General features: G+C 40.1%; 1 protein-coding gene across 10 annotated transcripts in view; it reads right to left on the bottom strand.

Annotated features, from left to right (window-relative positions):
- The window catches only part of arid1b (AT-rich interactive domain 1B), a 416405-nt gene that overhangs the window by 107785 nt on the left and 285812 nt on the right, over positions 1–22808 (bottom strand). For all 10 annotated transcript variants that reach the window (XM_072265352.1, XM_072265356.1, XM_072265355.1 and 7 more), the window contains 3 exons: positions 18803–19043; positions 8172–8261; positions 2352–2531 (listed from right to left, as the gene is read on the bottom strand). In XM_072265352.1, the coding sequence (XP_072121453.1) occupies positions 2352–2531; positions 8172–8261; positions 18803–19043 (511 nt within the window). The remainder of the gene's footprint in view (positions 1–2351; positions 2532–8171; positions 8262–18802; positions 19044–22808) is intronic.

The following is a 22808-nucleotide window of genomic DNA, read 5'->3' as shown; positions in this document are numbered from 1 at the left end:
TCCAAAGGAACCTTCCACGAATCTAGGGAATTTGGGAAAATTTAAAACCCATCATATATCTCTAACCCAAGGATGAACTCTATCAGGACCTGAAGACATGTCATCCCACAGGTCCAACCACCTCCCTGGTGACTGGAAGTTTCCTGATTTCCTTCCTCACTTCCAGTTCCTAATTAACAAATATTTCTGGGATGCAACCTGAGCTGCCTTCATTGAAGACAGATCAAAATATCTGTTTAATTTAGCTGTGAACTCCTTGCCTTCCATTAATTCATCAGCTTTTTAAAAAAAATCTAAGTTCTTGCTATATTTTTACACATTATTGGCTAGCTTTTTTATTCTAGTCTTTTAGTTATTCTTTATTGTTGTTATATTTTGTCCAGTTGTTTGTCCAGAAATCTTATCTTTGCACAATTATACATTATTTCATTAAGTTTTATATGCTTTTTTTAAATTAACCAAGGCTAGTCGGTCTCCTCCCCCAACCCCACAACTTCTCTTTCTCACAGGAATTTAAGTATTCTGATAGATCCCCAAAAGTATCTGCTACACATCTCGACTGACTAATCCTTTACGCCAACATGGTGGTTGAGATGGTATTCATTTGAATATCTTTGAGGAATGATAAGTTTGTAACATATTGACTGATAAGATTTGGGATTGGGTACAGGGGAAGGAAGATACTTTATTAGTAAACTCCAGCCCTGAAATAGATATTGTGTTGAGATTCATGTTGTTGAAGTAACGTTGAACAGAATATAGAATTTATCACATATTACTGGGGAAAAACCATATGCAGTATGCATTAGAACACACACTAATCAACGTGCAATCATATGACTGTGGACTCTGATCAGTGCACTGTAAATAAAATAGGAAGGGAAGCCTTTGAAATAAAGTAATTTTAGAATAAGTAGATTTACAGTTAAATCTTGAAAACATGATTTTTAAAATATCTTGCAGATCCTCTAAAAGTCAAACAATTAATTTAACTATTTTGGGAACAAATCAGAATGAAGACCTCTTCATCATCCAACCTAATCTATGCTCCTTATGTACAATGGCAACCAAAAGGCTTCTTGGAATGTATATACTTAAACTCCCCGAAAATAATTCAGCGTTCTACTCCAATGCATATCAAAACTTGCATATGAGGAGTTTTTTGACTCAGCAAATAAAAACTAAGAGAAAGACTGGTTATATTTCATTGAGGTGAGCTTGTTTTCATCCAGGAATTAGCGTAGCACATAGTAAAACAAAATCAAGAGAGAATGGATAGCAATGTGAGCGGAAGTAAGTTACCGGGGGCGGGGGTGGGGTGGGGAGAACTGGACTGGTGACATTGCTCTGCTGTGAGCTGGCACAGACCCCATGGGTCTAATTGCTTCCTTAGTTGTAGAGCAGGACTACCATAGTATGTAAAAAGTCCTTAACGGTTATATCTTGATTTTTATGACTTTAATGGTAACACTGAAGACATTGCCAATTTTACCAATATAACTTCTGATGCTCCTCAAAGAAGATATAGAGATCCTGAAAGAACTCCAGCCATGTGGTGTTCTAGCCTGTCTGAATTTACTGTATAACAGCATTATCTGGACTGTACACATTATGGGGGCTTTTGTAAGTGTTATTTTAAATCAAAAGTTCAAATTAAATAGTAGCTTTGTCAAGGCTATTTCATTTTCTGCAAAAAAAAAGTGCTGAAACCACCAGTTAATCCCTAATATTTACACATACCATATTCATTAAAGTACTTAGATTTTCTTGTGTCCTATGCTAACTATCTGCATTTGACTCCCCATTGTTTACAGCTTTGCCTCTAAATTGATGCTACAACCATCCAGAGGTGTTAAACTAATCCGAATGCCACGGACAGGAATTCTTGTCAAGAGTATCAGAAGATCAGGAATTTATCTTCAAAAAGTATCCCCAGGAGCTCTAGCAGCAGTTGATGCGGGGGAGTGGTGGGGTTTGGGGAAGATGGAAAAGCTACCAGATGGCTGATAATATCAATGTGGATGAATTGGGTAGGGGGTGGGGGAGAGAAGAAGTTGTGGTAAGGAAGAATAAGTCCCATTGTCTTGGAAATATTTTCCCTTTTCGATATTACTGTGACTGTTTTCAACATCCTTTCTAGCAATGTCTTCCAAAGCATTAACAACATACTGAAACTTACTAATTTCAGTGAAGAAAACCAGGCAATCATTACATATATCTTTACATTTGTTATACTGTAGTGTGCTACTAGAAAATGCTTGTAAGAAGTTTGGCTGGCTTTGCACAGTAGGTTTCCAATTGGTGAATCAATGATTCATTCATACCTTTAAAAAATCATTTCCTTTTCTTACCTTGTGGCCCAAACTGGCCACTTTGGGGGCAATAAGTGCTGCTGGAATTGGTCTGCTGATAAGACCCCATACCAGTGTGCATCTGTCCAACAGGTGATGGGTGCGGAGACATGGGAGGACCAGTTTGCTGTGATCCATATTGAGATACCTGTGCATTTCTCTGGACACCTGGCATGAAACCTAGAAACAAAGACAATATGTAAGAAGTTTAGACAGATACATAAAAGACAGAATCTAATTATAAAGCTAACACCACCTTGCTGGGTAAAGCTCTTCTTTAAAATTAGGGTGCCAAATGCTTCTTCAGCTAAATGTCATGGAGAACCACCCACTTTCCTTTCTATCATTTAATCATACTAACAATGCAGTTAAGATAAACTGAGTTACAGTCATAGTCATACTTTATTGATCCCGGAGGAAACTGGTTTTCGTTACAGTTGCACCATAAATAATAAATAGTAATAGAATAGTAATAGAAAATAGTAATAAATAGTTAAATAGTAATATGTAAATTATGCCAGTAAATTATGAAATAAGTCCAGGACCAGCTTGTTGGCTCAGGGTGTCTGACCCTCCAAGGGAGGAGTTGTAAAGTTTGATGGCCACAGGCAGGAATGACTTCCTATGACGCTCTGTGCTGCATCTCGGTGGAATGAGTCTCTGGCTGAATGTACTCCCGTGCCCATCCAATACATTATGTAGTGGATGGGAGACATTGACCAAGATGGCATGCAACTTAGACAGCATCCTCTTTTCAGACACCACCGTCAGAGAGTCTAGTTCCATCCCCACAACATCACTGGCCTTACGAATGAGTTTGTTGATTCTGTTGGTGTCTGCTACCCTCGGCCTGCTGTCCCAGCACACAACAGCAAACATGATAGCACTGGCCACCACAGACTTGTAGAACATCCTCAGCATCATCGGGCAGATGTTAAAGGACCTCAGTCTCCTCAGGAAATAGAGACGGCTCTGACCCTTCTTGTAGACAGCCTCAGTGTTCTTTGACCAGTCCAGTTTATTGTCAATTTGCATCCCCAGGTATTTGTAATCCTCCACCATGTCCACATTGACCCCCTGGATGGAAACAGGGGTCACTGGTACCTTAGCTCTCCTCAGGTCTACCACCCAATGTCTTTTTCACATTAAGCTGCAGATAATTCTGCTCACACCATGTGACAAAGTTCCCTACCGTAGCCCTGTACTCAACCTCATCTCCCTTGCTGATGCATCCAACTATGGCAGAGTCATCCGAGAACTTCTGAAGATGACATGACTCTGTGCAGTAGTTGAAGTCCGAGGTGTAAATGGTGAAGAGAAAGGGAGACAAGACAGTCCCCTGTGGAGCCCCAGTGCTGCTGATCACTCTGTCGGACACACAGTGTTGCAAGCACACGTACTGTGGCCTGCCAGTCAGGTAATCAAGAATCCATGATACCAGGGAAGCATCCACCTGCATCGCTGTCAGCTTCTCCCCCAGCAGAGCAGGGCGGATGGTGTTGAACGCACTGGAGAAGTCAAAAAACATTACCCTCACAGTGCTCGCTGGCTTGTCCAGGTGGGTGTAGACACAGTTCAGCAGGCAGACGATGGCATCCTCAACTCCTAGTCGGGGCTGGTAGGCGAACTGGAGGGGATCTAAGTATGGCCTGACCATAGGCTGGGGCAGCTCCAGAACAAGTCTCTCCAGGGTCTTCATGATGTGGGAGGTCAATGCCACCGGTCTGTAGTCATTGAGGCCGCTGGGGCGTGGCGCCTTCGGCACAGGGACGAGGTAGGACGTCTTCCACAGTACAGGAACCCTCCGGAGCCTCAGGCTCAGGTTGAATACATGGCGAAGTAGTCCACATAGCTGAGGGGCACAAGCTTTGAGCACCCTGGTACTGACACTATCCGGTCCTGTAGCCTTGCTTGGGTTGAGACGTTTCAGCTGTCTTCTCACCTGCTCAGCTGTGAAGCCCACCATGGTGGTTTTGTGTGGGGGAGGGGTATAGTCATGAGAGCAGGGTGGGGACTGTGAGGAGGGGTAGGAGGGGAGAGTGGAATATGTGTTAGTTGGGGGCCGACAACAGATGGCTCATGTGGGGGATGGGCAGGGGTCACAATGTCAAATCTGTTAAAGAACAGGTTAAGTTCGTTGGCCCTGTCCACACTGCCTTCAGCTCCTCTGTTGCTAGTTTGCCGAATCCCAGTGATGGTCCTCATCCCCCTCCAAACCTCTCTCACGTTGTTCTGCTGGAGTTTCCACTCAAGCTTCCTCCTGTACCTGTCTTTAGCCTCCCTGATCTTGGCTTTCAGGTCCCTCTGTATTGTCCTCAGCTCCTCCCTATTTCCATCTCTAAACGCCCTCTTTTTAGCATTCAGGATGTCCTTAATGTACTTTGTCACCCATGGCTTGTTACTTGAATAACAAAGGACAGTTCTTGTCGGAACATTGCAGTCCACACAGAAGTTAATGTAATCAGTGATGCATTCCGTGAGGCCATCAATATCCTCTCCATGTGGCTCACAGAGTGCCTGCCAGTCTGTCACCTCAAAACAACCCTGGAGTGCCTCATAAGCCTCCTCCGACCATTTCGTCACTGTCCTCGAGGTTGCAGGTTTACTCTTCACCAGAGGCACGTAGCAGGGTTTTAGATGCACCAGGTTGTGATCTGACCTTCCCAGTGGGGGGAGCGGAGAGGAGCTGTATGCATCCTTGACGTTAGCGTAAATCAAATCCAGAGTCCTCTCCCCTCTGGTTGTACAGCTCACATACTGTGTGAAGTTGAGCAGTGTCCTAGCCATGGTAACCTGGTTGAAGTCACCCGAGATGGTAATGAGGGCACTCGGGTGCTGGGTTTGTAATCTGGCTATGACAGTGTAAATGATGTTACACGCCGACGTCGGGTTGGCAGAGGGAGGGATGTACACAACAACCACAATTGCATGCGAGATTTCCCTTGGCAAATAATATGGCTGGAGTCCAACAGCAAAAAGTTCAATATCCAGTCAAGGAGCTAAGAAGGTAATAGTACTAGCTAGTTTAGTCAGTGAACATTGGTTAAACTGTGCTGTTGTTATGCTCTCTAAAATAACCAATTTTGAGCTGACTGGTACACATTTGCTTGACTTACACAACAGTACAAGAGTATTTAAATGTGCAATCAGAAATGTGTTACGAATGTGCACAAGATGCTTGCCAGGGCCCATTTGCCACACTCCCTTCAAGCACACTGGGGACCGATTTCCCACTCTTCATTTAAATCATGAGGCCTTGCTTCTTCTGAATGGGTTCACTGGAAAATTTCTCATATAATTTACATTATTGTGTAATATCCTAAAATAAAGTGAATTAAAATGTGCTGGTGTTTTAATAGGAAAATCATCCACTAATCTGGGGAATCTGCCAATTTAGTACCACTGAAGTCCCAAGGGTACCAGATTGTCTGTGTCTTATGGTACATACTGTTTGCAAAGCAGAAGCTTGAATTGGTCAAAGTGAATTAAACAGTAACTTTAAATACATAAGGATATAAAAAATACCAGGCTATGAAGAAAAATGCCATGGTTTTGATCTGGAGGTAGTGAAATTGGTACTAAGTACATTTATTACTGAACTATATATGCAGTATACAACCCCGAGTCAGTTTTCTCACAGACAGCCATGAAACAAAGAAAAAAAAACACCATGGAACCTGTTCAACAAAAAACATCAAACTCCAGTGCGCAAACAAACCTAAATTATACAAACTGCAAAAAAATACAGAATATATAACATTCAACCACAAATGATCAAAACAGTCCAGGCATATTCAGTTCAATTTAGCCCTGTGTCATTCGTTAACTTTAGGCTGCAGAGCCAACAATCCAAATTTGCACAAAGTAGCAACAAAACAGGGGAAACCAGAAAGCAGAAACATATCATAACATGAACTACATGGGCACAAGCCTCCCCACCACCAAGGTCAAAATGTGATGCTTCAAGATGGAGTCAGGAGTGAAATATGCCATCCACTGGAGTGGTGTCCTAGCAACAATCTCGCAGTCAACGTCAGTAAGATGAAAAAGCTGATTGTGGACCTCAGGAAGGGTAAGATGAAGGAACACATACCAATCCTCATAGAGGGATCAGAAGTGGAGAGTGTGAGCAGTTTCAAGTTCCTGGGTGTCAAGATCTCTGAGGACCTAACTTGGTCCGAACATATCCATGCAGTTATAAAGAAGGCAAGACGTTTCATTATCAGTTTGAAGAGATTTGGCATGTCAACAAATACGCTCAAAAACTTCTATAGATGTACCAGGGAGAGCATTCTAACAGGTTGCATCACTGTCTGGTATTTGGGGGGGTGGGGGTGGGGGTGGGTTGGGCTACTGCACAGGACCGAAAGAAGCTGCAGGGGGTTGTAAATTCAGTCAGCTCCATCTTGGGTACTAGCCTACAAAGTACCCAGGATATCTTCAAGGAGCGGTGTCTCAGTAAGACAGCGTCCATTATTAAGGACCTCCAGCACCCAGGGCACGCCCTTTTCACACTGTTACCATCAGGAAGGAGGTACAGAAGCCTGAAGGCACACACTCAGCGATTCAGGAACAGCTTCTTCCCCTCTGCCATCCGATTTCTAAATGGACATTAAACCCATGAACACTGCCTCACTTTTTTAATATTATTTGTTTTTTGCATGATTTTTAATGTATTCACTATACATATAACTGCAATTTATTTACTTATTATAAATATTTTTATTTTATATTTTTCTCTTCTTCTATAATATGTATTGCATTGAAATGCTGCTGCTATGTTAATAAATTTCATGAGACATGCCATGATAATAAACCTGATTCTGACTCTGGTGGTATCCATCATGAAGGACACTCATCATCCAGGAATTGCCCTCTTTTCAATACACCATTCAGGGAGGAGGTACAGGAGTCTGAAGACACACATTCAAAGTTTTAGGAACAGTTTCTTCCCTCCATGATCAGATTTCTGAATGGTCCATGAACCCATGAACACTACCTCAGTACTTTGATCTCCTTTTGCACTACTTAATTTGTTTTTATATTTGTTATTGTAAATAGTGTTTATATATATATATATATATATATATATAGTACTGTACTGCTGTTGCAAAATAATGCCAGTGATAATAAACCATATTGATTCTGAAGAGATATTAAAGATACTAAGTTGAACAGAATCTCTGCTTTAAAACTCTAAAATTTATGAATTATGTCTACATTTCTGAGGCCTAAATGCTTGGAAAATATGACTGGTGAGAGAATTATAAATTCTAAATTTTATTACATGCCCAAGAATAAAAAAAGCGACAAATATGAAAACTGTTTGAATCTCAACAGAACGTCCTTTACTTCAATTCTACTGTATTATACTCAGCCTCACAAATATTCAAATATCATTAGCATGATACAAAAAGTCATTTAAGAATAAGAATATGGAAAGCAAATCCTGAAACAGTAAGTTATTATCAGGTATAGTAACTGCTCTTGCACAGATGATGAACCCATTACTTGAATTTGAATTTCAAACTTCTACTTTACATCATCACTTTATATTTGGTGAAGTCGAAGATCAGTTTCATATTTTATATTTTGTGAAGTTGACAATGATCAGTTTCTGATAATTTATTTGAATATTAAATATTTAACAAATATAATTTTCCAAAGTGGTAGTTTGTCAAATGTAGATGCTTCATAAAATAAGTTGTAAATCAAGTAGTTGCCAAGAATAAATTAAAGCACATGCCCTAAACAATATTACTTAATTTATACAATTAGATTCAAAAACCATACAGAAAGTAAGTTATTGATGTTACTGACCTCTATCTTGTGACATTGGCGATTGGTTCATGGCTGGATGAGAGCTAGAATCTGATTGGCTGTTGGGAGGCTGAGCTGGCATCTGATTTCCTGCATTGTGGAACAGCATTTTAGTTTATCAGCAGAAGACTTAAGTAAAGCTGCAAGTTACTACTTTGAACTTCTTAAGAGGCTTCATTGCAGAGCAACCATACTGCAATGTATTTGTTTGGTTCGAAAGAAGAAAGACTTTCTTTCCTGAAATCACACAGACTAGCTTATAAAGTTTGAAAAGAAATCACCACATGCAATTTTTTTGTGGTTAAAAATAAAATCTGTCAGTATTTGGCTGGTAGAATCAGAATTCAAATAACACACATTGTGGACAAAATAGCAGAAATATGAGCATTTTACAGAAAATTTTCTAAAAACTGCAAGTTCGGATGATCTGAAGGCAGTGTCAAGGAACAGTTGAGTGATAAAAGTGTGATTTGTAAAATAAAGCTTTCCAAAAACAGACATACAGAAATAATTGCTCCACAGACATTTTGTGAAAAGTCTCCATTCTTTCAAAGTAAATCCAGTCACTAAACATCAACAGGCCACATAATGTAACAACATCCCTTCAGACCATGGTGCACCCATAAAAACGTACAGTGCCGAAAAAAGAATTCAAACTCCTTGTTAAGTTTTCATGCTTCATTGTTTTACAACACAATCACAATGGATTTAGTTTGGCTATTTTGAAACTGATCAACAGAAAAAGACTTTCATGTCAAAATGAAACAGATCTCTACAAAGTAATCTAAATTAATTACAACATATAATAATTGATTGCATAAGTATTCACCCCCTTCAAGTTAGTATTAACTAGATATACGTTTGGCAACAATTACAGCCTTGAGTCTGAGTGGATAGGTCTCTGTCAGCTTTACACATCTGGACACTGCAATTTTTCCCCCTTCTTTACAAAACCGTTCAAGCTCTGTCAGATTGCATGGCGATCGTGAGTCAACAGCCCTTTTCAAGTCCAGCCATGAATTCTCAATTGGACTGAGGTCTGGACCCTGTCCTGGCCACTCCAGGACATTAACTTTGGTGTTATTAAGCCACTCCTGTGTAGTTTTGGCTTTATGCTTGTGGACATTGTCTTGCTGGAAAACAAATCTTCTCCCAAGTTGCTGTTCTCTTGCAGACTGCATCAAGTTTTCCTCCAGGATTTCCCCATATTTTGCTCTATTTGTTTTACCCTTTACTTTCACGAGCCTTTCAGGGCCTGCTGCAGTGAAGCATCCCCACAGCATGATGCAGCTACCACCATGCTTCACTGTAGGGATGGTGTGATTTTGATTATGTGCTGTGTTTAGCTTATGCCAAACATAGTGTTTAATCTGTAGGTCAAAAAGCTCAACTTTGGGTTTTATCAGACCATGGAACCTTTTCCCAGCTGATTTCAGAGTCTCTGACATGCCTTCTGGCAAATTCTAGCTGGGATTTTATATGAGTTTTTTTTTAACTGTGGCTTTCTCTTTGCCATTCTCCCATAACACTGCGACTGGTGGAGCACCCGCACAACAGATGTTTTATGCGCAGTCTCTCCCATCTCAGCCACTGAAGCTTGTAACTCCTCCAGAGTTGTCATAGGTCTCTTGTTGATCTCCCTCACTAGTCCCCTTCTTGCACAGTCACTCAGATTTTGATGACGACCTGCTCTAGGCAGATTTACACTGTGCCATATTCTTTCCATTTCTTGATGATTGACTTAACTGTACTCCAAGGGATATTCAGTGACTTGGAAATATTCTTGTACCCATCTCCGGGCGTGCTTTCAAATAACGTTTTTGAGGTTATCCCTTACTCACTCTTCCTTCAGTTAGTCCTGACGAAGGGTCTCGGCCTGAAACGTCGACTGCACCTCTTCCTAGAGATGCTGCCTGGCCTGCTGCGTTCGCCAGCAACTTTGATGTGTGTTGCTTGAATTTCCAGCATCTGCAGAATTCCTGTTGTTTGCGTGCTTGAAGTGTCCTTTTGTTTTCATGGTGTAGATTTGCCAGGATACTGACTCACCAGCAGTTGGACCTTCCAGATACAGGTGTATTTTTACTACAATCAACTGAAATACCTTGACTAGACACAGTGCTTTCCAATTAACTATTTATGTGACTTCTAAAATCAATTAGCTGCACGAGTGATGATCTGGTGTGTCATATTAAGGGGGGGATTGAGGAATACTTATGCAATCAATTACTTTGTGTTTTATATTTATAATTAATTTAGATCATTTTGTAGAGATCTGTTTTCACTTTGACATGAAAGAGTCTTTTTCTGTTGATCAGCGTCAAAAAAGCCAAATTAAATCCACAGTGATTCAGTGTTATAAAACAATAAAACATGAAAACTTCTTGGGGGGGGGGAAGGAATGCTTTTTATAGGCACTGTATATCACACGAAGCACATAAAACAAAATATTACCACAAAGAAGTTAATAAAATATAATTCAAAGTGCATGTGGCACCAAGGACAGGTATACAGTAAACAGCTCACTGTCCTAGTGATGAGATCTCAGTGGTGGCAAGGTATTCATTAGCCCCTCAGCCTAAGGAAAGAAGCTGTTATCCATTCTAGCAGTCCCAGCCCTGATGCTCTACACCTCTTTCCTGACGGTCGTGGGTCAAAGAGATTGTGGGATGGGTCATAGGGATCCTTCAACAATGCCTTGGGCCCTTTGCATACAATGCTCCCAGCAAATATCAAAATGGGGGGGATGGGGGGGGGGGAAGAGACCCTGATAATCCATTTTAACTCTCCTCTATAGGGTCTTGCGATCCAGTGCCTTGCAGCTACACAATGATGTAGCCAGACAGGCACCTCCTCTGGTGTTCCTGTAGAAAGTTGTTAGAACGGGGGTGGGGAGAATTACGCGCCTCAATTGCCTCTGAAAGTGTGGATACCATTGTGCTTTCTTGACTAATGAGGAGGTTCTGTGAGTCCAGGTTAGATAGTTTGTTTTGTGGACATCAAGGAACTTTGTGCTCTTCACTCTCTTGACAGCAGAGCCATTGATATGTAATGGAAAGTAGATGACCTGCACCTTCCTGAAGTCCAGTTCTTAGAGGACATAGGAACAGAATCAGGCCATTTGGCCCATTGAGTCAGCTCTGTCATTTGATCTTTCAACCCCATTCTACTACCTTCTCCCCCAAAACTTTGATGCCTTTCTGATCAACTTCCACTTTAAATATCCCAATGATTTGGCCTCCACAACTGTCCGTGGTAATGTATTCCACAATATTCTCTGTTCTCTAGCTAAAGAAATTTTTGCTCTTCTCATTTCTAAAGGGACGTCCTTCTATCCTGAGGCTGTGTCCTAGACATTCCATTCCTCATCCACTCCATATTGGCCTTTCAATATTTGGTAGGTTTCAATGAGATACCTCCTTATCCTTCTAAACCCCAGCGAGTACAGACGCAGATGTTCAAATGCTGCTCCATGTTAATGCTTTCATTCATAGTCATAGTCATACTTTATTGATCCTGGGGGTAATTAGTTTTCGTTACAGTTGCACCATAAATAATTAAATAGTAATAAAACTATAAAGAGTTAAATCGTAATAATGTAAATTATGCCAGGAAATAAGTCCAGGACCAGCCTGTTGGCTCAGGGTGTCTGACCCTCCAAGGGAGGAGTTGTAAAGTTTGATGGCCACAGGCAGGAATGACTTCCTATGACGCTCAGTGTTGCATCTCGGTGGAATGAGTCTCTGGCTGAATGTACTCCCGTGCCCAACCAGTACATTATGTAGTGGATGGGAGACATTGTCCAAGATGGCATGCAACTTGGACAGCATCCTCTTTTCAGACACCACCGTCAGAGAGTCCAGTTCCATCCCCACAACATCACTGGCCTTACGAATGAGTTTGTTGATTCTGTTGGTGTCTGCTATCCTCAGCCTGCTGCCCCAGCACACAACAGCAAACATGATAGCACTGGCCACCACAGACTCGTAGAACATCCTCAGCATCGTCCGGCAGATGTTAAAGGACCTCAGTTTCCTCAGGAAATAGAGACGGCTCTGACCCTTCTTGTAGACAGCCTCAGTGTTTTTTGACCAGTCCAGTTTATTGTCAATTCGTATCCCCAGGTACTTGTAATCCTCCACCATGTCCACACTGACCCCCTGGATGGAAACAGGGGTCACTGGTACCTTAGCTCTCCTCAGGTCTACCCCAGCTCCTTAGTCTTTTTCACATTAAGCTGCAGATAATTCTGTTCACACCATGTGACAAAGTTTCCTACCGTAGCGCTGTACTCAGCCTCATCTCCCTTGCTGATGCATCCAACTATGGCAGAATCATCAGAAAACTTCTGAAGGTGGCAAGACTCTGTGCAGTAGTTGAAGTCCAAGGTGTAAATGGTGAAGAGAAAGGGAGAGAAGACAGTCCCCTGTGGAGCCCCAGTGCTGCTGATTATCCTGGGATTATCCTCATGAACCTTCTATGAACCCTCCCCAATGCCAGCATATTCTTTTAGATATAGAGCCCAAATTTGCTCACAGTACTTCTATGATCAGATCAATGCCTTATAAGGCCTCATTATTACACCCTCGTGTTTAAGTTATAGTCCTCTTAAAATGAATGCTGGCATTGCATTTGCCTTCCTTACTACTAACTCAACCTGCAAGTTTGCACCTTTGATTTCTGAATTAATTCTCCATTTGGAAAATATTCCTCCTAGCAAAGTGCATGACTATATCCTTCCAATCTTTGCCCATTCTCCTAATTTGTCAAAGTCTTTCTGCAGGCTCCCCACTTGCTCAGCACTACCTTCCCCTCCACCTATCTTTGTATTATCTGCAAACTTGGTCACAAAGACATCAATTCTGTCATCCAAATCATTAATAAATAATGTGTAAAGTTACAGACCCAACACTGAGAACTGCAGAATATCACTAGTCACTGGCAGCCAACCAGAAGTCATCCTTATTTCCACTCTTTGCCTTCTGCCAGCCAGCCAATCTTCTGTCCATGCTAGTATCTTTCCTGCAATACAACAGGCTTTTAACTTGTTCAGCAACCTCAGGTGAGGCATCTTGTCAAAGACCTTCTGATAATCCATGTAAACAGCATCCAGTAACTTTTCTTTATCCTGCCTGTCATTCCCTCAAAGAATTCCAACAGATTGGTCAGGTAAGATCTCCCCTTAAGGAAACCATAGGACTTCAGCCTATTTTATCATGTGCCTCCAAGTACCCCAAAATATCATCCTTAATAGTGAACTCCAACATATTGCCCACCACTGAAGTTGGGCTAACTGGCCTATAATTTAACATTAACACTGCTGTCAATAATTGACCTGGCCTTGGTATAAAAGGAATGAAACTCAGTAACACAACAAATAGCAAAGATAATTACAATATACTGGACTAATGAAACAGACTTGCAACACATGAAATTTAATGTAGAAAGCGGTTAGTTTTCGGGGAAAAATGAAGAAATGCAATAAATACACAAACATTTGTACATAAATCATGGTAAATTTTAAAGGGCAGTAGAGAAAAAATGTGCATTCACAACTCTTTGAAGATGGAAAGACAAGAGAATTTATATAAAAGGCTTATATATCTATGGCTATATAAACAAAAGGTAAACAGTACAAGGTAAGTTATGTTATAAAACACAAAGTGGGTATAATCAGAGTTTTACGTTGAAATCTGCAAAAGATCTCAAGGTCATAGTGACATTATAGACAAAATCTATTAAACAGCATCATTGATGACAGACCAGATAAAAGAGAAAATAGAAAAGATTTCTTTTAGAACAGGGAAGGTTCAGTGAAGAGAATTAAAAGGGGCATACATCTTGAAAGAATTTTACAGAATGAATAAAGATAAGCTATTTTTGCCTTGCAAATTTGATTGGATACCAAAGATGAATTTAATAGAAAATTGCAAGAATATTAGAAATGACATAAAAAACTAAAATGAACAAGGAAAATACATTCAGCTGGCCAAGAAGAAAAAACAAAATATTAGCTGTTTTTCTCAATAAAGATGCTGCCAGACCCAAGTATTTCCACTGTTTCCTGTTTTTATAACAGATTTCCAGTTTCAGCTTTTTATTTTCAACTCCTGAGAAAATAATATATCAAGCAGCAGTTTGTTGTTTGAGATGCACTGCCCGAAAGCATAATGTAAGCAAATTTTCAAAAGGGGATTGGTTAACTACTTGAAAGAGAAACATTTGTTTTGATATGGGGAAAGAATAAGGGAGTGGAATTTAATTGCACAACTTTTGCACAGAACAAGATGACCTGCAGATGTCTTCCTTGCATGATGTAGCCCTTGACAAGCATCTTCTCTTCTTCGTAAGCAATCCCTCAGAATCTTTCACACTGGCATTATGAATGATGAGATGATTCAATACGGCCAACATGGGAACCACAAAAGGGGCCCATTGAGGGAATGGTAGTGAGGTGGCACACACCTCTCATGGCTTACATGTGTTTCTGCATGTTCCCAACAATACCATTCTGAATCTCCTTCTCCATTTGAGTGGTCATAGATCCTGGGTTCCCAGGAGTCATTGGGGATGTTGCTCTTCTTCAGGGAAGCTTTGAGCTCATTCTTAAATCTTTTCTATATGTCTGGCAATCTTCTCCACTGGAAGAGTATAATCCGATGGATGTCATTCCCCACCCTGTTATGTGGGTCTACCATCATGCAACATGACATCATTTCAGAACAGATTTAGCAGCCTGGATATCTGTAAAGCACTCAGTCATAACATTTGTCGCAGAATTCTATTCCAATTAATAATTTCATAGCCAGGGACATTCCTTACAACTAATTTCATCAAGTCAGTGGCTTAACAAGAAATACATTGCAAGAACAACAATTAATTCAGGCGGTATCAAAAGCATGAGAAATAGTACCTCATCATACGTGCTGCTCCTTCACTGATAGCAGTGCTCATGGTTTTTCATCAATGGACATAATTCTACTGAGTTAATGTTTTCAATATTTTGTAATTTTAGGCTGAGAGGATTAAGTTTCCAATGTCAATCATAGAATTTAACAGCTCGTTTAAGACTTCAGTATCTTCTTTGTTAAGGATTGTCTCTCTTTTTCTAAAGAGAGGTCAGCACAACAGTGAATTGTAGGTCAATGAACTGAATACCATGGCTGAAATATGTTTTGTGAGTTTCCAACTTCAAGTGAGAACTTCAAAACAGATTAGTGATTACCAAACAATTATAAGAAAGACCCAGGTATTTTTTTCATTTTGGTACATAGAAAGCATTACAGGACTGTTTTGAAATAACTGACTAGAACATGCTCAGGAAGGCATCTACTATGACCATCACATTAACGTCAATGAATATGAGAGATCTGTGACTGGCTACATAGAGAAATGCATTGCAGATGACACTGTTATCAAACTCATCTATGTGACGGCAAATCAGAAGCCATGGCTGAAGCAGAGATCCGGGTGCTGTCGTCAGATGAGGATGATAAGACAGCTCTCAGGTCATCAAGAGCTACACTTTCCCGTGGAATCAGGTGGGCAAAAAAGGATTATTCATAGAGGATGTATGCCCATTTCTGTAACACCAGAGACATGAGGCACATGTGGCAGGGCATTCAGACTATAACAGACAAGTCCACAGTGATGTTTCTCTTCCTGATACGCTAAATTTGGTTTGATACACGGAATGATGTGCCCATGAGGAAGGCCCCTCTTTCCCCCAAGAAGGCAGGCACCCTCTCTGGCCACAGCTGATGTGAGGGAGACACTAGACAGGGTCAACTCATGTAAAGCTGCAGGTCATAATGATGTAACTGGTTGGGTGCTAAGGAACTACTCAACTGAAGTTCTTAAACACATCTTCAACATCTCACTGTCCCCTCAGGCTTCAAGGTGGTCACCATCATCCCACTGACCAAGAGGCGACAGTAACCAGCCTCAATGACAGTGGCACTGACCTCAACAATAATGAAGTGCTTTGAGCCGCTGGTTAAATCCCATCTTCCTGCTACACTGGATCCTTTCCAGTTAGCTTATCACTCTAACCAGTCCACTGATGATTACGTAGTCTCTGCATTCCACTCAGCCCTGATCCACCTGCAAAATGGTGCTTCAAATGCCTGGATGCTATTTATTAAATTCAGCTCACACTTAATAGGATTATCCCTCAGAAGATGGCAGGTAAACTGCCCTCTTTGGGTTTCAACACCTTTCTCTGCACTGAATGATTAACTTCTTGCCAGAAAGACCACAGTCAATCCCTGTTGGCAAAAACATCTCTAATCTATCACACTGAGCATTGGCACTCCCCAGGGCTGCATGTTCAGCCCACGTAGGACTGCCTTGCTAGGTCCAGTTCAAATCGAATCATCAAGTTTGCTGCTGACACAAGTGGTTGGACTCATTAACAACGATAACGGCACGACATACAGAGAGAAGTGGAACATTGGATAGAATCAATCTGGACAAGACCAAAGAGATGATTGTAGACTTTAGGAAGGTGCAGGTTGGCCACTTCCCTTCATTGCACATGCACGGCTCCTCCGTGGAGAAAGTTAGGAGCACCAGGTTTCTGGGAATGCACATGATGGATAATCTCACTTGGTGCATCAACACCACTTCTTTGGTTTAGAAAGCACAGCAGCATCTCCACTTTCAGAGGAGATTGCAATGAGCGAGGCTAACATCTTCCCCATTTTAAACAGATTTTACAGGAGCACCATCAAGAGTGCCCTGAACATCTGCATCACTGTCTACTAGGGGATCAGCTACACTGGACTGGGTGTTATGTAATGAACCGGAGGTGATCAGGGAGTTTAAGGTAAAAGAACCCTTAGGAGGCAGTGATCAGAATATGATTGAGTTCAATTTGAAATGGAGAGAAAAATATATATATATATAAATAAATAAAACACAAACACACACACACACCCACACAGTCTCTCGAGAACATGAGATGAAGAGCCTTGAAAGTGAACAGTTCAGTGATGGGGTATGTGACGTAAGTGAAGTGGAATCCTTGGAACAAACTTCAGTAATTTGCAAAGGAATTAAGGACTGAGTTAGAGAAAGGTGTATGTAAGCTGCGTAAAGGTACATAATATGAATGTACATTAATATTGAGTATTTTACATTTTTTAGTCATTTTACAAACTTCTTATGTAATATCACTTTTGTATTATTCTTACATTAACTTATTTGTTCAAATTTAATAACCTTGGCAAACAAGTAGTGAGGTCTGCCATGATGTGTTATGAACGTTGACTTAAGTTTCTCCATCTGGATGGTTTCAGGCCAAACTCAGTGGGTAGGGGTATGCCAGCTTCATCAGATGTGATGGAGATCATGAAATGGGGTTAATGAAAAGGAGTTCTTGCTGGAAACAAGCCCATGCAGTTCATGGGCTTCTGCAGGATACTTTACACTAAACTATTTCATAAATGTAAATGGAAAAGTTCAGAAAGATAAGTCTGTTAAAAGTCAGGTGAAACAAAAAAAAACAATAAAAATTAGTAGCAGAGGTAAATAAACTCTCTAGTTTGACATGACAGCAGACAGTAGCAGTGGTACATAAATTGGCTGTATTCAGGTTCCCACACCTAAATCTTTGATTTGAATGGTGTGTGGTGTTTAATAAATAGACTCTTATTTCTATTTCAAGACTTGCCAGAACATTAAGTAAAACATTACATAAGGTTTATAAATTAATCATTTCATTTAAAATTAAAAGCCAACTGGGAGATCGCGCAAAGCTACTGAAATGTTATAATAAAAATAAAATCTGCAAAGATATTTTCAGTCAAAGTAAGTTAAGAAATAGTTCTAATGCAGCATTGTTCATGCAAAGATTTTTTATGATCTTATAATAAATTCACTATGGACTCAAGACATGGTCCTTTGAACTATCTATACTCTTTCAGATGATACTAATTAAATGAGGCTCTTCTAAAAGAAGATGCAGCAGATAAAATGCAACAGAAATACTGGTCAAGATAAAAGGCATTAAAAGTTGAATGGATACATTTTAGAAATAAAGAACTGTGTATTATAATATTTTGCACCAAAAAGGAGAATAGAAATTCTGATTAAACTTGCAGCATGGGTAGCTAAGATCATAATAAAGGAATGTTTGGTTTTAGACCTACAGACCTTGAGTACAGAAAGAAGACGACAATGTTGAGCTCATGTAAAAAAGGCTTGTATCATGCTGGGTACAAAGCACCAATACTTGGCACCATAAATTGGAAGAATGAAAACAGGAGAGTAGATTTACTTGGCTGTTAACTAGTTTAGTAAAAGAGAAATGTAAAACTGGAATTTTTCCCTACATCTGCAACAATTATAACATACCATAGTGATCAATTATTTTCCAGCACAACACAAGATACTTGGAGGATATAAGGTGCAATGAAGATAATTTTGTTTAAAGAGCAAATTTTGTTGAAACAGAGTTGAAAAGGTATTTTTTGAAAAAAATCAGAATATTTGCATAAAATACCTCAAGCAAGAATGGGATTAGAAATCATATGGAACAAAGCAATATCAAAACTTCATGGGCCAAATGGTCTGCTTCTGTGCATACTACAATTCTAGAACGGTAACTACAATGAAAAAAAATGCAAAGTTACCTGGTACACCTGCTGGGGACATGGTCCCAGACCTAGATTGGTTACTTCCAACAGGAGAACCAACAGGGGAAGGAGAGGGTCCTCGAATGCCAGACAGATGAGGGGAAGCATGGGGCGAGAAGGGAGATTGTGCAGGGTTACTCTGTTCTCCTTGGCCACTCGAGGATCCTGAAGCACTAACTCCAGAACTTAAAGTTCCTTCTGTCCCTGTTGGCAAATCATCAATGGATCCAGACAAATCCTAGCAAAAAGAAAACAAAGACACAATTTGATATTTAAACATGTTATGCAATTATCCAAAAAGTTTCATGTAAACATCATTTTAAGTTGCTTTTTAATTACTGATCTGAGTATACAATGCTTCGCAGTCAGGAATATGATCAGAATATTTTGCCAGCCACTACAAGACCACGTTGGCACGTGGCCAAGTGGTTAAGGCGTTCGTCTAGTGATCTGAAGATCGCTAGTTTGAGCCTTGGTTGAGGCAGCGTGTGTGTCCTTGAGCAAGACACTTAACCACACATTGCTCTGCGACGACACCAGTGCCAAGCTGTATGGGTCCTAATGCCCTTCCCTTGGACAACATTGGTGGCGTGGAGAGGGGGGACTTGCAGCATGGGCAACTGCCGGTCTTCCATACAACTTTGCCCAAGCCTGCGCCCTGGAAACCTTCCAAGGCACAAATCCATGGTCTCACAAGATTAATGGATGCCATTTCTTTTTCTAACATTTGGTAATATTGCCATCAGTACAATAATATGTGGAATTAAAAGGTCAACAGCAGCATGGATAAAAAATCAGCTAATTGGCATAAACCAATGTTTTTTAAAATGTAGGAGAGCGTAGAGAGGAGATTCAGCAGGGGTCAGTTTTAGGACCATTTCTTTCCTTAACAAAATATTAATAAATTGGACTTGGGTGTACAAGGCATAATTGTAAACAACACAAAACTTGTAGGTATAGTGAATTGTTTGTTGAATGGACAGGAATTTGGCAAATTAAATGCAGAAAAATGCAAGGTGTTACATTTTGCTGAGGACTAGAGGAGGCAAGAAAAATGCAGAAACAGGGAGGTTTTATAAATAGAGATGTTGAGTACAGGAGCAAAGAACTTTGAATTACATTTATAAAACTATTCCATAACAAGCGGTAGACACAATGGCAAAACTAGTTGAGCTTCTGTCTCACAACGCCAGATGTCCTGATCCAATCCTAACCTTGGGTTCTATCTTTATAGAATCTGCATGTTCTCCCTGTGTCAGCATGGGTTTCCTCTGGGAACTAAATTCTAAAGGTGTGCAGGTTGGTAGATTAAATGGCCACTGTAAGTTACTCCAGTATGTTGGTGATACTCTGGTATGTTGATAAAAGTGTGGGAAGAATTTTTAAAAAGTGTGGTTGATGGTCATGCAAGGGGCTGAAAAATCTGGTTCCAAGTTGCACCCCACTGTGCAGAGGAGATTTCACAGAATAATACAGGGACAAAACACTTCACTTGCAGATCAAAATAGAAGGTGTTTTATTGAGGGATAAGGAAATGGTAAAAAAATGAAATTTTTTGATAGTCTTCACAGATGTTACAGCGAACATCAGGAAATTAGAAAACTAGAGACCTACAGTGAATGAGGAGCTCATATAAATTAGTTTCTGTACAAAATTAATATCAAAGTATGTAAAAGGATTTGAAGCCAATAAATTCTCAGCTCTTGATGATGACTTGAATCCTAGTTTTGCCAGTGAACAAAGACCACAACAAATGAATTTCAGTGAACAATTTCTATTTTTATTTACTGATAGTTAAATCATATGTTTCAACATATCTTGGAAAAGCAGGATTATAGGAAGACCATTAGCATTAGATAACTCTCACCCTTTTACTACTTTATATCTGATAATTTGAACAATGGAAAAGCAAAGTACTGAAGTTGCCAAATATCAGAAAACCAAGAAGTTTGTCCATTACTACTTGTAAATAATATAGTATTGGGTCCTCTGGAAATGGAATAGTATCTATTTAATAGAACAACAGAATATACATTATTACTGCTTGTATATCTTGTGAAATGCTCATAAATCAGCTAATTGTATTTGGATTCAAGTAATTTCCGATCAAGTCGGGTTGGTAATTAATACTTCACTTAATCCCTGCAGGGAGGAAAGAATGACAGGTCATAGACAATTCCTTAGTGAATGCTTTTCAGGAATTTCCTCATAAACCTGATGTAACTCATTCACAGACAAGATTCTCATATGACCTTTTCCCTTGTCCTTCCTCCTCCCATGTACTGTAGTACATCAAACTAAGCAAGCACAGACTGGTTCAACACTTCAGAAAGCGTTAACATATTCTCTGTCACCCCTGATATTTGACACATTGTAAACATCACTTGCATGATGCACAGAGTACTAAAATTAAGGTGAAAGATTTTACTGCTTTGTTTTGCTTATTTCCAAAGATATTTTTTCTCTATTTTTCTTAAAATACCTCCAAAATTTTTGGACAGGCTAGATTTCTATCAACAGCAAAGTGAAATGAAATAATTATCACCTTGGCAGAATATTTTCATTGAAAATACCACAATCAAAATGTTGCAGTTTATATCACTACCAGCACCTTGTGAATACTGAAAGGCCTGGATAAAGTGGACATGGAGAGGATGTTTCCAATATTGGGAGAGTCTAGGTCCAAAGGGCACAGGCTCAGAATAGATTAAGGCCCCTTTAGAACAGATGTGGAGGAATACATTGCCACAAACAGCTGTTGTAGCCAAGTCCTTGGGTATATTTAAAGCAGAAGTCGATTGGTTCTTGATTAGTATGGGCATCATTATGGGAGAAGGCAGGAAAATGGGGCTGAGCTGTAAAATAAATCAGCCATGATAAAATAATAGAGCAAACTTGATGGGCCACTTTCTGAGTCCTCAATCTGTACAAATCTTTGACTACAAATAGAATTGTGTGCATTATACAAATGATGTTCACAAAATTAAATCATTAGAAAGATATTTGGAATTAATATTGGCAAATGTCACTCAACAACAAAGTTAAGTGTCAAGGTTCCTTAAGATAGTAATTGCGCCAAGGTAGTGCAGCAGTTAGCTAAACACGATGACAGTGCCACTGAGCTGGGGTCAATTCCAGCACTGTTTGTAAGGAGTTTGTATGTTCTCCTCAAGACAGCATGAGATTGCTCTGGGTGCTCCGGTTTCCTCCCACTTTCCAAAGCGGTATGGGTTAGTGGATGAATTTGACACACGTGTAATTGGCCAGTGCAGGTTCATTAGGGCGGAAGGATCTATTACCATGCTGTATCTCTACAGAAATACAAACCCCATTTCCAGAAAAGTTGGGATGTTTTCCAAAATGCAATAAAGACAAAAATCTGTGATATGTTAATTCACGTGAACCTTTATTTAACTGACAAAAGTACAAAGAAAAGATTTTCAATAGTTTTACTGACGAACTTAATTGTATTTTGTAAACATACACAAATTTAGAATTTGATGGCTGCAACACACTCCACAAAAGTTGGGACAGAGGCATGTTTACCATTGTGTTATATCACGTTTCCTTTTAATAACACTTTTTAACCGTTTTGGAACTGAGGATACTAATTGTAGTAGATTTGCAATTGGAAATTTTGTCCATTCTTGCTTGATATAAGACTTCAGTTGCTCAGTCCGTGGTCTCCGTTGTCTGATTCTCCTCTTCATGATGCGCCATACATTTTCAATAGGAGATAGATCTGGACTGGCAGCAGGCCAGTCAAGCACACACACTCTGTGTCTACAAAGCCAAGCTGTTGTAGCCCGTGCAGAATGTGGTCTGGCATTGTTCTCCTGAAATAAGCACGGACGTCCCGGGAAGAGACATTGCCTTGATGGCCTAATATATGCCTCAGAGTCAATGGTACCTTCACATACATGCAACTCACCCATGCCATGGGCACTGATGCACCCCCATACCATCACAGATGCTGGCTTTTGCACCTTTCGCTGATAACAAT

This window comes from Mobula birostris, chromosome 8 (genome assembly GCF_030028105.1).
Source record: "Mobula birostris isolate sMobBir1 chromosome 8, sMobBir1.hap1, whole genome shotgun sequence".
Classification (NCBI taxonomy): Eukaryota; Metazoa; Chordata; class Chondrichthyes; order Myliobatiformes; family Myliobatidae; genus Mobula; species Mobula birostris.
Note: the sequence above shows the minus strand (reverse complement) of the source record. Positions and strands in the feature narration are given on the sequence as shown.